Raw genomic sequence first — 19,693 nt, 5'->3', positions numbered from 1 at the left:
ACATTATATAGACCCAATAAACACAAAAACTGCTTTGGCTTCGGGGGTTTCGTCCCCGACCCCTCCGGGGCCCTTAGGCAGGCCTGGACCCCACGCTCAGAGAACCCCCCCCCCTTGAAATGACCTGGCTACGGGCCTGCGAACCCTGTATAAAAATACGGATGCATAGTTAGGCTTGGGCCTATTATGTTCAATTAATTTAAATGATTGCTTAAGTACCGGGAACGAACTTGGAATGGCCGCTCAGCGAACTAATTATGTCGTCCGTTGTTTGTAAATCCCATAAATTTAATTTAATTATACTTTTTGTAATGTTTCTGTACCGTTATCAGGGGCGTATCCAGCCCAGTAAGAAAGAAGGGGCGTGAATGTGCAAACTGGGTAAAAGTTTTAGGAAAGAGTGCCCCCTGGTAGGGGTGCAAGGGGAATATCCCCTTTAACTTAAACCTCTAGCACCATTGATTTTTAATATTTAGCATGGTAATTTTCTGATAAGCTTTACAAAAATTACTTATTATTATTTTTTTTTTTACAAACAATATGACGGTGGCGTTCGCTTCTTACGCCCCCCTAAATCCGCCACTGGTTATAGATTTAAAATTATTAAAGTACACTGTAATTCTTGTGCCGAGTACAGCAGTCTGTGGCCTTTTGTGTTTTCGGTATTATCCTGAGTTCCTGCTGTTGCCAGGAGTAACCAACATTTATGTATTTTCCTTCCTATTATAAATATTTAAAATACTAATGTGGTGTCTAATGTTTGGATTCGGTGTGTCATACTAAGCTCGTGGATAATGCTCTCTCTCATGTGGAGTGTTGCAGCATCATGGATCACACAACATTAACTTTTAGAAATCAACAGGCCTAATTCCTTCAATACCTATTGGGTCTCTATTTTGATGAAAACATCATGTAATTACACACCCATCCATGGCCTGTCAATTAAAAACTGACGTAGTATACAATTGTTGTTTAAAAGCGTTACCTAGTGACTGTGCCCTAAATATTAAAGCCTTAAGCTCTGTCCACGCTATCAAATTTTGAAATTGTAGGCCACCTATTTGACAATTCATGTGATATGCCCATATTTGGTTGTAATATGACACCATCATGCCTATTGTAAATTTTTCACATAAAATTTGATAATGCAACAGAGCCTTGGTGAACATTTGTGTCTACAGTATGATAACTTCACATGACTTCACATGACAAGACCCTTTGCAATTTTGATATTTTTTGTTTATTGTCTTAATGCTGTTATTCCAATTTTATAATCAGGTTATTTCCAATGACCAAATAACACATTTCAAAGGGAAAGGCCTAAGGCTTACGAAGTCTAAAATTGCTCGGGTTTTTTTTTCTAAATTTAATTAATTTTTTTGAATCCCACTTTTATTGAAAATACGGTACAGAACATTAACATACAATGTGATTATATAATACTTGGCGAGTGAACGTTGAACTACAGGTTAACCCCAAGAATGTTCCCGTTAGTTTTCATAGCATTGACTTTTACCCTTCGGTGAGGTAAGTAATGTAAACATAGGATCAAACGATATAAACTATAATTATACACTAATTCCTAGGCCTTCATGGCTAAGCCGTAGAAAACCCGAGTATTAGAAATATTTAAATTGTAGACTTACACAGTATTTTCTGTTTAGTAGATTAAACACCATGTTTTTCAGTATGAATATATAATTTTGACGCTTGTTGAACAACGCAATTTTAAATTATTTCAGTCATTATTCCTTTAGTTCAAAAGGTTTAAGACATGTTCCCTGTTTAAGTGAATTTGTTTAGCGGTTTCAACGCGGAAAGACGATTTAGCGCCTTGCAATATTGTTTCAAGTGCTTTTTGTGATTCATTCTTAATCACGATCAGCCCACCATGTGTTTCAATTTGAGTTTCAGTGTCCACCGTTGGTTTTGTCTTGTGCGATTCAACCATGCAACAGAAAAATTACGGTTTTTGCTAAAGTTTAAATTGTTGAAGCGAAATTAGAAGTTACATAGGCCTATGTAGGCCTATATTTTCCCGGGGTTATCTGTTAATCAGTGTTGGAAAAAATCCAGACATTTTGTTTTTAAAGTGGTAATACAGTATTGGAAAGCTTATGCACGCAATGGACAGTGTATATAAGGGAGATGGTCCCATGGTTTTTAATTAGGAAAGACCATTGTTTCAACGATGCCTGATGCGTCAAACACCTATGTGGTTCATTGTCTTTATACTGTGATTTTTTTTTTCAAATCATAAGCTTAGGCCCATATACATGATGCATTATTAATTTATATAACACTATTCCTGAATGCAAACATAAGTAAAATAATAATATTCTTACGGAAATATCAAATCAAATACTGTCAATGAATTCCCGATTTCCTTAAAACTCATAGTCATAAATAATTGATTGCACATAGATCTTTCAATGGTTCTATTTGTCAAGCCAATTACCTCTGCAATTGGAGATAGATAATTAGGTGTTGACTTTATTTACTTACTTCTTTTACAGATTCCACCTCCGGCGGGGAATGGTTCGTTATTTGCCGTCGTATCTTCATTCGATTCTACGCATTCTAACCCAGCGTCACATTTACCTAAGTAATCCCATCGACTTCCACATTTTTCACCCTCTTGCTTTGCACACTCCGGACAGCAGCCGCACACGCCCGTCGTCACGCCCCCTGGACACTTCAGTTTTGATGCTTTTCTAGGCGAGCAGTGAACCTCCTCGCAAGGGGGACATATCATTTCCGACAGGGCCCGAATGTCTCTGTGTTGTATTATACCGCAATCCACTCGCGTAATCCATTTCAACATAAATACGGTAAAGATAATGTATACATCCATAGCGAACAAAGGTATGTGTTTCCAATTTCAAGTCCAATTAATAAGTTGCGATGACGTATATTTAGAAGAGTTTCAACGAATGACGTTACGTTATTACCAAAGTCATCTCAATCAATGATATCCGACTACCAGAAATAAAGTATCGTCTTCTTTTACTAATTTTAAGGAAAACTGTTCGCAGTGAAACAAATCAACATGACAGAATGTTAATGTTAAAGCAGGCGATTTCTATAATTGCAGTGCACTAACTTCTATTATTTCGTTGTCTCTTCCAACCTCAATAAGTTTGTTTTTTCGTAGGTCCATATAGGCCCAATAGGCAAATCAAGCGATTGTTCCGTGGTCGTTGCTAATAAGAGAGTGGCTTAATATTTATGCCTACATTCAAATAATAACTATCGTTGTGTGCAGTCTTCTGGGATCTGAGAATAATTTCTAGCAAACTTTTGGATCATCAGTGCGTGTAACTGTCTGACAACTTTACTTAAGTGGGGAACTCCCCGCCAGATGAGCTGTCAATGCATATCAACCAATCAAATCACTCGGTATCTAAGAATGCTGTCACTTCGTATAAAATGTGTTCATCCAGTGATGTCACAAGAAGAAGTGTATCTGATTGGATGGCATAATCATGACTAGTGGTCCGGTCGTCCCATCAATGGATATCTTAAGAACGATGAAATTACTGTGAGCTTTATTATACAAGGCGGTACTCTTTGAAAGTGTGCGTTACCACCAAAACAGATCAATAATGTAATTTATTTGTAAGTCCATAATAACAATATGGCTTACCAATAGCCTGGTGTGTCTATCTATTCCCCCGGTACGTGTAAACTACATGGACAGAGGTACGTCATGTGTAGGCCTACTAGCCTATTAAAACTGTCTGTAATGACTGATTATTGAAATGGTGTTATTTACTTTTCTAACAATGCGGCAACTTCCATTACTTACTGTTTAACGAGGTAACTCTCTATAAGGAGCACCTGGGGAATAATGAACAGACAAAAAATACTTTTACATAGGCAACTAATAAAATTAGACCCAGTAACTATGTACACTTAGTGCTATACCTTTTAGTATGCCTGATATTAGAATAATATGGTAATTGTGCGAATCTGTATCAAGGAACAGATAGAAGTCCTTGAGTGAGTGGGTCCTACTTCACTCAAGAAGAACTTTTTAACTGAATTTCTTTATAATTTGAACTTGCTTAAATAAATGTAGGTGGTCGGCAAGAGACTAAATTGTTTATGTTTCATTTAAATTTTTTTAAGGCAGACAATCTATAAGACTGAGCATTACCTGTTTATATTTGAAATGAATGGTGACGGATAAGAAAAAATAAACAAATTTCAAGTGTGATTCTTGCCTCGAGTCAAGTTCATTCACCCCCCAGACTTTGAATTTAAAAGACATGACAATCAACAATTCTATCCTATAACTTTTAAAACGGGTTGGTTTCAATAATGCACCAATATATTGGAATCATTTGAAAACATTAAGCAAAAAAAGAAAAAAAAAATTAGTACTCTATAATCATTTGTGCTAGTAAATTAACGTAGGCCTTACAGAGGCCGTAAGGATGACAAAAAACTTAAACTGTCATCAACAGATGTGCTAACCCAGGGCGCTACCAGCAATAATCCACACGAGCAAAATTGTGTTATACAGTATTACACAATAATCTTAGAATATTCGCCTAGATCAGGGGCGGATCCAGAATTTTTCAAACGGGGTAGGGGGTGGGTGTGCACAGCATATTCAGAATAGATAAGAAAGTTGCCCGAATTTCAATGTATGCATTGAAATTTTAAAATTTAGTGACAAAACGGGCCCCCTACTGGGTCCGCCTCTGTAGATCTTTTGTTTACGTTATGATGCCAAGATAGGGCCTACAATGTCAATATATGAATTACCTACATATATACAGAAATTGCCATTATTTCATGTTCGTTGATAACTACTAAGCCATTGGCATTCTGTATATTATTTTTAACAAGATTTTTATGTAGGCCTATTATTTTATTAGACAATAACAATTACTATCAACACTGCAGTACCCGCTGCTTACTTGGACTCGAATTCAACCCTGGCCATCAGGCGCAATCTCGGTGGTCTAGAGGTATGATGCCAGGCTAGTGATCTGGAGATCGTGGGGTTCGAGTCCCACCCGAGAACAACTTGCGATTTTTTTTCGCAGTTGTTTTCAAATGTACTAAGTATTCGGTACATTTCCACGTCAGGTTGGGCAAAATTACACCTATACAGGCCTATTATTATTATTATTATTATTATTATTATTATTATTATTATTATTATTATTATTATTATTAAAAAAGATACTGTATTCACTCATATCCTTGCGCATAGGCCTTATTGCTAACTTTATTTTAAATATTCTTTGGCTAATAGGCCCATGCGATAATCGTGTCATCATTTATGTATTAATTCAAATAAACACGATGTTCAGTTATAAATAGATTGAGGCCAGTCAAAATATATCTCGAGTAAAATAAACACTGGAAAATCACAGTTGTCGCCTGCCACTGTTGAAGAAGGTCTTTGGCATACTGTAATTTTCTCAGTGAGTGTGTACTGATATGCGCGCAAAAGTAATATAGATAGACATACCAGTACTCATATATTATACCTATATCAGGGGCAGTTCCAGGCCACGGGGGATAGCCCGACTCTCCTAAAAAAGAATTCAGCCCTATTGTTATTACTGTATTATTATTAGTACTGGTAGTGGTACCGTAGTTTTAGTAGTAGTAGTAGTAGTAGTAGTAGTAGTAGTAGTAGTAGTAGTAGTAGTAGTAGTAGTAGTAGTAGTAGTAGTAGTAGTATTAGTAGTAGTAGTAGTAGTAGTAGTAGTAGTAGTAGTGGTAGTAGTAGTAGTAGTAGTAGTAGTAGTAGTAGTAGCAGTAGCAGTAGTGTCATAAATGTCATCATTATCTTCTCAATAAATTCAATTAAAAAGAACTTTGTTATAAAACAAGCCTTTGTCAATATTTTATTAAGAGGACCTAGTCTGCTCGTGGGTAATTAAATATTTCAATTGCTGTGCAGAGTAAATAATGTAATGTGTATTCATTCCGATTGATTTTGTTAATTAATTAACAATAATCATTGCTTCATTTGTATTTTATTCAACGAAACGTAGAATGTGCCGGCCAAGTAACTTTCAATAGAGGGCGGGAAAGCACATCGACTTTCAGATTATTGGTCAAAAGTTAACTTGCTTATTAGTGTGAAGTTTAAACTAAGAACTTTTGGATTTTTAAATGTAGCTGACTTGTCGTAATCCACCTTTGAAAAGTAAAAGTGAATAGTACCTAACTTCATAAAACATACGGCAAATGTTTTCATTCATTATATCGGTTATGCAAGAGGAACTGACCAATTAATTTTATTTAATCCTCTCTAAATTTTAAATAATGCAATATTTAGGTCTTCGGCCTATGAAATCTTTAGACTTAGGCCTACAAAATACACACAAATAGGAATAAACATATTTATTTTAAAAATATGACCACAGAAAGAGTGTCATGGATAATGAAATGAAAGAGGATGGGTAGGCCAGGCCTATGGTACCAACAGGCGAGAATCCATATATTTTGTAAAAAGGTATAAACCTGGCGAGGAAGAATTTATACTTCCTGCAATATATTAAAACGCGCAAGTCAACGCCGTTGGTTAATATTTTTGGCGTTTTCTTCCGTAGGCCTAAATATCTGTTGAGGGCAGTAGAGAAGAATAACGAACGATGTTTTCCCCGTTTTCCTATAATCTTTGATACACACAACTAGCTGAATCGTTATTACTGTCTACTGCCCTCATCATCAATTCCTCAAATCATGTGATCATCATTGTACATGACAACGGGACGCTTCATTAATTTTAGGCGAGCAGATTAGAGGCTATTTTGGGGTTGAGGTGGCAATGGAAGTACTACCGGCTAATTTTGGTATTTTCTGAAAATATAAGTCTTGAGAAGTTCAGAACTCAAAATTACCCAGAATCCCTTTGGGGGAACACCTTCAAATGACGCATTCAAAATGGCCGCCCTTTTTTCACTCTAAATTAGTGTTTTAGTTAAATTATGATAAAAATAACATTACTCAAATAATATATATCAATAATTAATGAAACTTAGTCAAAATACTCTTTGATTATCAACAATAAATCCTGTGGTATGAAAAATCATAATTTTTATCACCATAGCAACGGTTGCTATGGAAATTTGAATTTTTCTATTTTTTCATGAAATTTACATTTATGGGATGCTTAAAGTTGATTAAAATCAACATTGATACAATTTCTGGATTTTTCTTTTATATCTGAATTATCTATAATATCAAAGAATAGAACTTATGTAAAAAAAAAATGGCGGCAATCATCAATATTGCACCACCAACATTTTTTATACTCCATAGCAACAACGGAAATTCAAAAGAATTGCTAAATATAATGTCATTGTCTAAGCAAATATAATATATTTTTTTTCTATAATAAACATTTGTTATTATAAAAAAACTGAACACATTGGTGTATAAAATCGAATGTCATTACCATAGCTACCGTTGCTAAGGAACTTTAAATATCGGATGGGTGTCTCCAGAATTGTTATTACAATGTTGGTTTTAATTAGTGAATATCAGAATAATAACAATAAACCTCTGTTATTGAAATGTTGTCTAAGATGTAATATCAGTTGTAATAGGTATCAAGTGTAGCAAGCACAATATATTTTATTGTTGTACAGTAATTGTTTTAATTTTACTGTGCATATGAATACTTTGTACATTAATTCATGTACAATGTTAGGAAATATTTTGATGTATAATAACAAAAACTTGAGACAAACCAATTCTGAAGCACACATCGTTGTCGCTATAGCAATAGAATTACTATTTTTTAATTTTCAAAAATTCGAACTTTAGTAACAATTTATTCACAGTAAATATCATATACTCTTATATACAATTAGAATTAATGGTATACAAAACATAAGACTATCACCATTACCGGAAGCTTTTGTCATAAGTTGGCATTAACATGAATTAATAGAATTTACTCATAAAACTTGCAATTACGAAAAAATAACTATAAATCACATCTAGTGCATCTGGGTTTCGTTGTATCTGTAAATATAACATACTGTACATAGATCGTGTGTCCCACCTAAGAACAACTTGCGATTTTTTTTCCGCAATTGTTTTTATACATTTCCACATCAGGTAGGGCAAAATTACACCTATAACATACAAGTTTATTAAAATCTATAGACATTTTAAATTATTGCGTATGTGGCATAAATGTGATAAATACATCCTCATTTGGTTTTACAGTACTGTATTTATATGACACAATATTTTAATAATTAAAAACTAATACTGTATCAATTTTGTAGCCGACGTGTTGTTGTGCAGTCAATAAGTTTTGTGCTTTCAGTTGAGTATTTTACAACAGTTTGACATACATTTGAGACCCACAGCTTGTGTTTTTGGACAAGACACCTTCTACTTTTGCTTCATATCACCCAGGACTACAAATTGGTACATGGTAGGTTGTGGGAATTCGATAAATATGATAAATATAAAAATACATCTTATACATTTAAGATGTTTGACACAAAAGTGATCATTAAAAAAAATAGTTTTAGCGTTAATTTAGTAGCCAAGTTTAATACATCTTTTGGATTATTGCACTTTTTTCCCTTTCATGACGACATACTTCAGTGCATGTTTACCCGTCTATACAACAGAGGTACTGTAGTTATTATAACGTTCAGCTTTCTCCACAGCCACACATAACATCTTGTATATTAGCTAAGGCTGTTGGTCACCCAGGACAACAAATGGGTACCTGGTAGGATGTGAATGATTCGATAAATATGATAATTATTTTTAAAAAATACCTTATAAAGATCAGATGTTTGCCACAATAACGGTTTATGATAATACTGTCTATATCATTTTTTTAGATTCTTAATTAAATATCAGCTATCTAGTCTTCTGTTACTACTTTGTCATTATGTGGATTATTACAGTTTTCTCCACTTTCACAACGACATACTTCAGAGCATGCTAACCCATCAATAAAACAGATGCAATTATTTGAACATTTAGTTTTTCCAACACACCCACAAAAAAAATCTTGTAATTTATCTAAAGCTGTTGGACCTTCAAAAAAAACAGGTTCCATAACACCTTCATGGTTTTTCCAACCATTTCCAATAGGCATTAAAAAAATAGTTTTAGCGTTAATTTAGTAGCCAAGTTTAATACATCTTTTGGATTATTGCACTTTTTTCCCTTTCATGACGACATACTTCAGTGCATGTTTACCCGTCTATAAAACAGATGCAGTTATTATAACGTTCAGTGTATATTAGCTAAGGCTGTTGGTCACCCAGGACAACAAATGGGTACCTGGTAGGATGTGAATGATTCGATAAATATGATAATTATTTAAAAAAAATACCTTATAAAGATCAGATGTTTGCCACAATAACTGTTTATGATAATACTGTATATAATTTTTTTAGATTCTTAATTAAATATCAGCTCTCTAGTCTTCTGTTACTACTTTGTCATTATGTGGATTATTACAGTTTTCTCCACTTTCACAACGACATACTTCAGAGCATGCTAACCCATCTATAAAACAGATGCAATTATTTGAACATTAAAAACAGGTTCAATAACACCTTCATGGTTTTTCTAACCATTTCCAATAGGTTTAGGCAGTTCTGGCTTTGCAACATGCGACTTGCACCATGTTTTTGTCTGCCATGAGGCACGCTTAACATGTTGTAAGAATGATGCTTCACAAGGTGGAAGTTTAGACACCGAAGTACAACGTGTTGAAGCCATGCGAACTCGTAGCTTATTAAGAGACTTGTGTGTTCCTTTAAATTGTATAGCTAGGTCATAAAGTGCAGTTACAGACTCTGTGGAAGAGCTTATGGTCTTAACTTCATCATCGCCTTCAAGTGTTTGAAGATTCTTTAACTTTTCCTTTGGAAGTTTTAGTAATGTCTGAAATACAGTTTTTTTCCTACTCCAAAAAATGACGAGACGGCATCACACCATGTAAGTGCATGTACAGCTGGCAATAACTTGCAAATATCTTCTCCAATCTGGCTTGCAATTAGGTGTACAGGGATATATCTTCTAAGATCAAGCATCTTCATTACTTGTCCTGTCTCAAACCATATTTCCTGAACAGCCTTCATTTCATGGCAATAATATGTCAAAAGAACCAGCACGTCTGTATCCGGTGATTGAACAACTAGACGCCTTACGCAATTTAAAGTGCTCGTACGGTTGTTAAAATGTGTGGCATGTATCAGCCTCAGTTTGTGTTGAAGATAGCTCTTCTACAATAATGCTGAAATCTATCTTCTTTGTTGCCTATCTTGATGAATAACCCCCTGCAATAAATAATTTTTGATATTTTGTCTTAAAGACTTCTGGGTTTTTGACTGCCTTTTCTTTAACATAACTTGAAATGAAGTTAGTCAGTTCCCCTTTATTGTGAGAAACACCCATGAAGATTTTCCATTTTGGAAGAGCTCTGTTCTCTTCAACTTGGTAGTGGTACTGATTTCCAGAGCCACGTCTACGATCTCTCTCTTCATCTTTTGGCGAAAATTCATCGTCATACCAGTCGAAAATCAAATGTCCTTTATATGAATGAAACAGATTTGTAATTTTTCCAAAGCAAGAGTTTGCAATATCAGAAAATGTTGTCATATTTCTTACATTCATCTTTTGCAACTCGGCCATTCCATCTAACAGCAGATGTTACATATGTTTGTGGAAGGGCTGTTGATGATTGTTTTCCTATTTCTTCCATGACATGAAGAACATCATATTTGTTGGTTCTACGCTTGCTCCCATCTTCCTTGAACAATGCTGGAGGAACAGATGTTACCGGGTAACTTAAGACTGTGTGTAAATTTATATCTGGTCTAACTTTAGACAATGAGAGTGCTCGCTGATAGATAAGTTCTGGGGACATGGCTATCCTTTTGTTTTTCCCTTTGATTTTGACATTTGTGGTTTTCATCATGATTTTGGGAGTTTTCAACCCAGATCTGGTAATTGGCTGATAAAATTATGTGTTCTTCTCAAGAATTTGAATAAGGCGGATTTCACAAAGTTATCCAATATCTTTTCACCCTTTTCTACAGCTTTCAACAATGAATCATTAATCTCTGATGTAGCAACAAGGCCAGTACCAATGTTTACTAGAAGCGACGGGTGTGACGATGTGTTGAAAGGATCTGTCATGTTGTTCTTAATGTGATTAATTATTTGTTGAGCATCTGTTTCAACCCTTTTCCTCATGGCTGGTTTAGTTTGCTCATGGAATGTCGTATCAAGCATTTTTTAAACCACTTCGGAGATGCATATTTCTGGAATACTCCCCCAGAATATGGCGAATACACGTCCATCTAAGGACAGCTGACTCTTTACGGGTTAACCCGATTATTCCGCTGTCACCTTTACTGTCTTTGATTATGGTTGATTCCACTTCAGGCTTCAGACACTGACTCGGGAAGAAAATGGACCATTTCCACAGCATATAGTTTGCCCCAACGTGCATAATTAGGTCGGTCTGCTACAAAGAAGTACGGCAGCATGCTAAAAATGTTAGATAAATGTAATTTCCAATCACCTCTTTCAGCTCTGATGTTAGAGAGAACTATTTGCATTGCAATTAGGAAATCATCTCAGAATGAAAAAGTTGGTGATGCTTGTCTACCCAACGCTACAAATTCTTTCAAAAGTGGAAGTAGTTTTTGTTCCATTGTAATTGTAAGATCAGTCCATGTCCTTCTTTGTTACAAACTTCTCTTGTACATTGCACAGATTAGTTATTGTCTCTTCCAGTTCTTTGAATGTGTGGTGTTCTTCTACCCACATCAGAAAATTACCAATTAGCTGTTGAATTAGAGCCTCAAAAATTAATGTCAATCCTCTAATTGCTCTATGAAATTGTTTTCCAGATAGCATCATCTCGACACTTGCTGGGGCATACACATTAGAATCTGCCAGTAAGTCTCTCAAACCAGCATCTCCCCAAATGTTTCCAATGAAAGCAATAAAGGTTGCCATCGTATGGAATCCACCAAGTCATACAATAAGGTTGGGAAATTCATGTTGATGACTTAATCAGACCATTTGTGCAATGGCATATAGTTGTTGATCAAATGTATGCACATGACAAAGCTGGCCACACTTTTCCACCAAGTCCTTACCTCGTTTGAGTGTGGTGTATACAGTGCTCATATCAGATGGAGGTGCTTCTATAATCGGAGGATATGCAATAAATGAAACACTTTCCATATTTCTTGAAAAGACAATAGAATTGAAACCTTCCAGGAGGAAATGACTTGATCGTGAGAATAGTGCACACTTTGTGGTACATGATACACTCCTCGTGATACTTGGCGCAGCAAAGTCCATACAATGTCTTTCGTACAATGAAATGGTAAAAGCTTTTTCTCATACCGAGTGACGACATTTGTTCCCATAGGAAGACGGGATGGTTCTGGTCGAACCTTTGGCTTTTCAAATGGTAATGTCCTAAAAATGTGGTATCATTGCATTTAGGTGTTTTATGTGTCGACCGTTTAAGTTGATGGATGAGAGGCTGCTTGTGCCTTAGATCCTGGTCTTGGAATATGACTCTTGCCATTGAATGATATGTGTTTTTACCATCGATCGTCTCCCCATTTATATCAACGTTGTCATCGCCCTCCTGTATCAAACTACCTCCTTCTTGCCTGTTGACAATCCCTGGTGGTACATAAACATCATCATTTGCTCTAGAAATTTGCGCCTCAGCAGCTACTGTTTGAAAATTCCTCAATTCTTCATAACTCGCACACATTCCATATGCATTAAGAGTGTCTATTAGGTTTCTACTTCCATATTCATGCTGTAGTTGAGTCATAAGACCAATATGAAACGGTAGGATGACTTGAGATTTTCCACGGCGAGAACAGTGTACAATACATTCAGCAAATGAAATATACCGTCGTTTAACATCTTCCGAAGAAACATGATCAATATCTGATGAATTAAAAGCCGTTTTATCACATAGACACTGAATAAATCTCTGCAGCCTCTTTGGCAGAAAGGCAGTGTGATTTTATATTCAAGTTCTCTAGCTGATAGCGGTCCCCTTGAACCTCTGCAAATTAGACATACATCTCGGCCAAGGCTTTTTAGTATCGAAGACCTTTCCATTTTCAAGTAGATATCTGCCAAATAAAATATGTGGCAAAGACAAGCTAAACCAGTCACTCGTCGCAAATTGTGTTTCAGAGAAAATAGCAAAAACATGCTAGAATGTAAAATTTTAAAAAATCTATTTTATTTCACTAAACTAAGGTTTATGTATCTATACATCATGCTGTGCTGTTATTTTTCCCAATTACAATGTTAAAACAACACTTTTTAAGGATTTTGTAATAGTTTCTGCATGAGAAATGCCTGAAATCATAAACTTTGAAGGCTGATTTCTCATATATTGTTCTTTAAACCGTTGTATGTTTAAATGCTTGTAACTTCATAAGGATTCAGATTTGAATGATTTTTTTACCATTTTATAGCTCCTATTTTACACTTTATTAATAATTCAACATCGATTTTTGCGACAAGTGACTAGTTTGGCTTGTCTTGTCTGCCACATATTTTGTAATGCTCAATTTGTTCTTAACAGAATAAATATATTATATTTTAATGTTTATAACTATATTATTTATAGTATTTTTAATGATTAATAAATTATTGTGTAGAGAAGTACATAATATGTGATGAAAAAGGCCTTTATAATTTTCCGTATTGTTTTTATGATCTAAAATACATCGAATAAAACAATTAACTTTATTTATAAAAATATAATTAAATATGCTAACCTCAACTGTATTAATGAATTTATTACCTCTGCAAATGGTAAACATCCCTCTCAAGGCTTTCAGTTCTCATGTCTGTATCAGTTTGTCTACCAAATAACATGTAGGCCTAATGTATTCAAAGATGGAATTATTAATATTTTACCTTTGCAATCCAAAGTTCAAATTTCGACTGGGCCTTTTTATTATTATTTATTTGACAAATTTTAAAATCTACAATACATGAAATAACAGTAATTAAATAGTTATATTTCTTATTATTATCTTACCGAAACCTAACACTCACCTTAATTATATTAATTTATTATATGGATCAGATATGAAAATGTTACACATCCCTCTAAATGTCTTTAGTTCTATTGATGTTCAATCAAATTTCTGCCAAATAACAATTAAAAAAGATGGGATTTTAATTAATATATATATATTAATTGTGTAAACAATATTATCTATTCAAGCCAACATTAGGCACTTCATGCAACAAAACTGTATGTTTCATTTTGTAAAATATGTATTACAAACCTCCATTGTATAAATTTAGCTATTTTTAAAGCCAGGTGTTCTGTACCATTCTGTACGTTTCTGAAAAGGTTTCTGTTGGAAAAAAAAATTGTGTAAAGACCTACATAATACTTTTGATTATTAATTGCATATTTTTACATTTTTTAAGTCACTTTTCTTTCCTAACGGATTAGATTACGATTATTCTGATTGTAATTTATATTTCCAGACATGATTAAATTATATATCTAAGCTATGTAAACATGTTTGTCATAGCTACAAATCCAGCGTAGGCCTAAAACCTACTGGGCATAACTAAGGATTGCCCCACTAGGCATGGCCTAGGCATACGCCTACCAGAGCATAAACATAGCCTAGAAAATTTGCAATAAAGAAGCCCAGAATATCACATAGAATCTGGCTTTAAATTCTAAATTAATATTGTAACTTTAGCATATTAACTTCTTGAATTATATCTGTATGTTGTCTACATATAAATACAACAAACAAATGGGAAAAACAAAGAGACTAACCTCGTTTGTAGGCCTAATAATCTAGGCCTACTGCTTGTGAAACCTTCATGCCGGCCTTGCATGTGCTTCAAATCTTTCAGCCAATCAGTGAACACGCCTAATGTGTCATTGGTTGCTATAGCGATAACCTCATATTTTGTATCTTATAATGCCTACTAATCCATTAAAATAATATTTTCTTTATAATTATGATCTGAATATATTTTTAAAAAGAAAAATTATAATAAATTACAGTTCTGCATTTTTTCTACAATTCTGGTATTGTTTTTCTTTGTTGCTATGGTGAAAATAATCACTTTGCATTAAAATTTCGGTTTGTTTTCAAAATTCATATATACATAACCATAATATATGGCATTTATAGATAATATAAAAAATATTTACAAAAACTATATAATAATATATATAAACTTTTATCGGTTGTTTCACTTAAATTGTATTGAAAAAAACCTGTGATTTTAAATATGCATAGCAACGGTTGCTATGGTGATTGAAACTATACATTTTTGAATGACATTATTCATTTACTATCATCAATGAATGTTAGGAGTAAATTTCAGGTATAATTGAACTTTTGTTTTTGAGTCATTTTAACCTGAATTAAAATAATATCTTGATTTAAAGTGAAAAAAGGGCGGCCATTTTGAATGCGTCTTTTAAAGGTGTTCCCCCAAAGGGATTCTGGGTAATTTTGAAAAAAAAAAAATTATCAAAATTAGCCGGTTGTACTTCCATTGCCACTTCGACGATTTTTAGAGGACTTTTTGGCCATAATCTCTTCGCCTAAACGATCTCTCGCTGTGGCAGCTTTGTACTTGGCTCATTTGCATATCTGCGTGCTCCTTTCAATAATACCTCCATCGCGTGAAGAACGTTTGCGCGATGCCTTTGAAGTCTAATGTATTCCCCGCCACCAAATGCTCGGCAGGCTTTGGCTATGTTCAGACACAACGACTTACGCTAGCGTAACGTTAATCGAGTGGTGTGAACTTGTGCGCGGCGTAGCAAACGCCAGTATTATCGCGCAATCACTGGCGTACGGTAATCCAGCAACAGACCCCAGATTAGCGTACGCCACTGATTTACGACAGTCAAGCATCGGTGATTTGAACTCAGCCAAGATTTGACCAATCAAAATAAACTTAGATGTAAACAGAAATTAAAATGCGCGAATTACGAATACGAATATTTCGCGCGAATACTTACGTTATCGTTCAATAATCGCCCAGTCTGGACATCTCGCTAGTTACGCCATGGATTAACGTACGCCCGGCGTTAGATACGCCCGGCGTTGGCTACGTTCAGACCTGTGAGATACGCCAGGCGTATCTAACGCCGGGCGTGCGTTAATCCATGGCGTAACTAGCGAGATGTTCACACTGCGTGATTAACGGATCGGTAGCGTAAGTAAACGCGCGAAATATGAATTTTTTAGCATCACGTATACTTTCAAAACATAAAGAAACCGTAGCTTGTCCAGGTACTTTTTTCACACACAGCATAAGCAATACCTAACGCAATGTTACCATCTGGTTTTTTAGCAGGACAATGTGGATAAGTTTAAAATGAAGAAGGGTTTTCCACAAGTTGCGGGAGCTATTGATGGTACCCACATTAAGATATTTGCACCACAAAAAGACGCCCAGGATTATTTCAACCGCAAATGGTCTTTTTCCGTAGTACTTCAAGCTCTAGTTGACGCAGACGGCAAATTTATGAACACCTTTGTCGGCATGCCTGGCAGTGTTCATGATGCCAGAGTGTTCAATCTGTCTGCGCTAAGCAAAAAGTTACAAGAACACACCTTATTTACACCGAATAACGTTGTTGAAATTGAGGGTAGCGCTGTGCCTTTATTGATTTTAGGGGACGCAGCCTATCCTTTATTGCCAAATCTTATTAGACCGTTCATTGGGAGAGGGTGTCTCAACAGATCAGAGAGAATGTTTAATTACAAACATTCTGCCACAAGAATGACCGTGGAAAAGGCCTTCGGGAGACTGAAAGGGAGATGGAGGATTTTGTTGAAAGAAAACGAACACGAATTAGACAACATTAGACCCATAGTACAGACATGCTGTACCTTGCACAACATTTGTGAAATTAGTAATTCGTTTTACAATCCATCTTGGAATGAAGGGGTTGAACTTGATAGTTCAACAGAAACTGTGTGCAGGCAGCCTCCCACAGAATCCGCCAAAACTATTAGAGAATCACTTGTAATGCATCTAAACACTCGTCAATAGGCCTAGCCTAGTAATAGTATTATTAGTATCTAGTATTAGTAATAAAATAGTTGATATTAGTTGAGTTGCAATCCAAAACGAATGGCAAGTTAATAAAGTTTTCCTTTCTCAATATTGATGACAAACTAAAAGAAAAAAATTGAAGTTGTAAATATCAGTACCTTAATCAATTATTTCCAATTCAGTAATTATATAAAGAAAGTGATGAAATTAATGATGCCCGAAAGCCGCTTCGTTGTTGTACTGTGTAACTCGTTCCGTTCCGATCTTTTTTCTGACAACCGTTGAAAACGTTTTAACAGTCAGCAGTTGGCTGTATAACTTTAGTATCTTCCATTATTTGATGAGGTTTTAAATAAAACTGATTACTTTTGAAATCAACATAATTGAACAAGAGTCAATTTGAATTGTTTGTGTACTGTATTTTTATTTAACACATAAATATTCTCCAAACAATTACGTTAATTTTTTTAAACTACAGAGATTTAAATTATTCATACATTACAATTAATCACTATTATTGAATCGATCTAGCTGTTTACAAAACATAAGCAATTAAAACTAAAAATGTTATAACTTATTAAGCGCCAAATACATCGTTTACTGTATGTACTGAACTTCATTTTACACGAGGGAGTCAGAATGAGTAAACTACTTTACTGTAAACTAGCTTTACTACTTAGTCTACTACATTACTAGAATAATTAAGACTTTACTACATATTACTACTGTTGGAATTTCAAGTTAAATATTTATGAAAGGTTTTGGTAAATTAATTACGACACTGGTAGGATTATCTATATCAACTCATGCATTGAAAACGACTAGTTTTGCATCAATTAAATATTAAAGGTTGGATAGGCAATGGCCTACTACTACTAGGAATACTAGGTAAGTATTAATCATCAATTATTTACAAAAAACATGCTGTACAAACTGTACTACATTTAATTACTTTTTATATATAAAACAACCTTTTTAACAATGTATTATAATTATATAGTTTAGTTACCGTAAAACTGCTAATTAAAAAAAAAACATCCTCCCTCATCGATTAAAAAAAAAAAAATACTGTAAATGTAATGCCAATGGATATAATAATTTGTTTCTATGTGCCCTTTAACTAGTAATTACAGAAGTGGATTATTATTGTAGATTAACTTATATGGTGGGTTAATATTTTAGAGTAATGGGTTATTATTAGAAGTTTTACGGTTTAGATTTTCATGTTAATCAATTAAACTGATGATTGTTGTAATAATATGTTGCTGGATTAAATTGTTGTGCTTGCATGAATGAAAGGAGACTGGCCATGTTTGCATCTTTTGCACGCCGTTCCTCTAGCCTTTCCTCCCTCATTGCTTGCCTTTCCTCCTGACGGTCTTTATTCCCCCTTTCCAGTACTGATGTTAGTGTATTCATCAGAGTTGTCATTTCTTCTCTTTCTTTTTGGTCTTCCTTTCGCATTCTTTCCAACATTGATGACATTCTGCTCCAGTTGGCATCACTAGTTTCTTTTATTTTTTTTGCCAAGGCATTAACGGTCCTATCCCTTTTAGATCCCAGAGTGGATGATGGCAGTCGTCGTTTTCGTCCTGAAACACAATCGACCAATTTAACATACTCTTTGAGCGAAAAAAAAATGTTATCCTTAGGTTTTAGAGTGGCTTTAAACTAAGTGGCAAGTGAATATGAATTTTTAATGCTGTTTATTTTATTATATTAAAATCAAATTAAATGATCTATATTATAACTTTTTAGGAGTTGGATTAACATTTTTTACAGTTCATTTATATAATGTGCATTATGTCCCCAAGTTCTACATATCCAATATTTATTAATAACTACTATATATTACAGGACAGTTCATTGTTCACTTTTTGTTAACTACTGGTCCCAATTTACTGTGATAATATGTAGGTCAAACTTAATTTGATTTCACATTATTTCATAATTTTAAAAATACAGTACATATCAAAATAGTTAATAAAACCTTTAGGTAGAACATTGGTAGATGGTGTATCCGGCATAGGTACATCCACGGCTTTAGATGTTTGGTCAATCTCAAAGGGTTCATCCGGAATTTCCTGGACTTCCAATATTACATCACTGTCTTCTCCTTCATCATTAACAGCACCTTAACAGAAAGACAACTAATCTAAATAATTCTTTTTAAAAAAAAAATAAACAACACCAGAAATGAACAAAGTAATAAGAATTAATATATTACTATAATGAACAAAACTTACCAGTACTGTAGTCCACATCATTATTTAGACTTGATTGTATTTCTTCATCATCATCATTTGCATACCACTCTTCAAGCCCTATAGTAATAGTAATAACAATTAAAAAAAAAATTAATTACTTTCTTTTCTTTATTCAATTTTGCTGCCTTATAATACAGATACAATATACTGAAAAAAATTATTGACATGTTAGGCAGGGTGGAACAAGCATTAACCAAGTCCAGAAAACAACCAGTACACATAAAAAAGCATGAAACAATTTTAGTGTAAGGCTTCTGAAGTATGATTATTATTATAATTATTTTATTTTTGTTTTCTGTTTAATTTTAACATTAGATGGCAATAAATCGTTAACAAATTGTTATAAGTGACTA

At 34.3% G+C, this 19,693-nt stretch overlaps 3 protein-coding genes across 4 annotated transcripts in view; 1 reads left to right on the top strand and 2 right to left on the bottom strand.

Annotated features, from left to right (window-relative positions):
• LOC117110735 (cysteine-rich motor neuron 1 protein-like) overlaps positions 1-4,221 on the bottom strand; it is a 38,740-nt gene extending 34,519 nt beyond the window's left edge. The window contains exon 1 of one of the 2 annotated variants that reach the window (XM_033253522.1): positions 2,506-4,221. In XM_033253522.1, coding sequence (XP_033109413.1) covers positions 2,506-2,854 — 349 coding nt within the window. In that variant the 5' untranslated portion in view covers positions 2,855-4,221. The remainder of the gene's footprint in view (positions 1-2,505) is intronic. The other variant, XM_033253521.1, reaches the window with a different exon arrangement.
• A 12,154-nt stretch (positions 4,222-16,375) lies between these two features.
• Positions 16,376-17,635, top strand: LOC117110817 (protein ALP1-like). The gene has a single exon (XM_033253643.1). It carries the CDS (start codon positions 16,390-16,392, stop codon positions 17,068-17,070), a length of 681 nt encoding a protein of 226 aa, XP_033109534.1. The 5' UTR covers positions 16,376-16,389; the 3' UTR covers positions 17,071-17,635.
• Positions 17,636-17,758: 123 nt separating this feature from the next.
• Positions 17,759-19,397, bottom strand: LOC117110722 (the record flags this gene model as incomplete). The annotated part of the gene is made up of 3 exons (XM_033253497.1): positions 17,759-18,665; positions 19,064-19,207; positions 19,320-19,397. Coding segments are annotated over 3 exons (584 nt in total), but the record flags the coding sequence as incomplete, so codon positions are not given.
• Between the last annotated feature and the right edge of the window lie 296 nt (positions 19,398-19,693).

The sequence above is a fragment of the Anneissia japonica genome, unplaced genomic scaffold, assembly GCF_011630105.1.
Source record: "Anneissia japonica isolate Jap-2015-1 unplaced genomic scaffold, ASM1163010v1 scaffold2756_len2360902_cov194, whole genome shotgun sequence".
Taxonomy (NCBI): Eukaryota; Metazoa; Echinodermata; class Crinoidea; order Comatulida; family Comatulidae; genus Anneissia; species Anneissia japonica.
The sequence above is the reverse complement of the archived record's forward strand: the minus strand, read 5'-3'. Positions and strand labels throughout refer to the sequence as shown.

Excerpts from the sequence above, each read along its gene's own strand:
- LOC117110817 (XM_033253643.1), top strand. The coding sequence starts at position 16,390 with ATGAAGAAGGGTTTTCCACAAGTTGCGGGAGCTATTGATGGTACCCAC.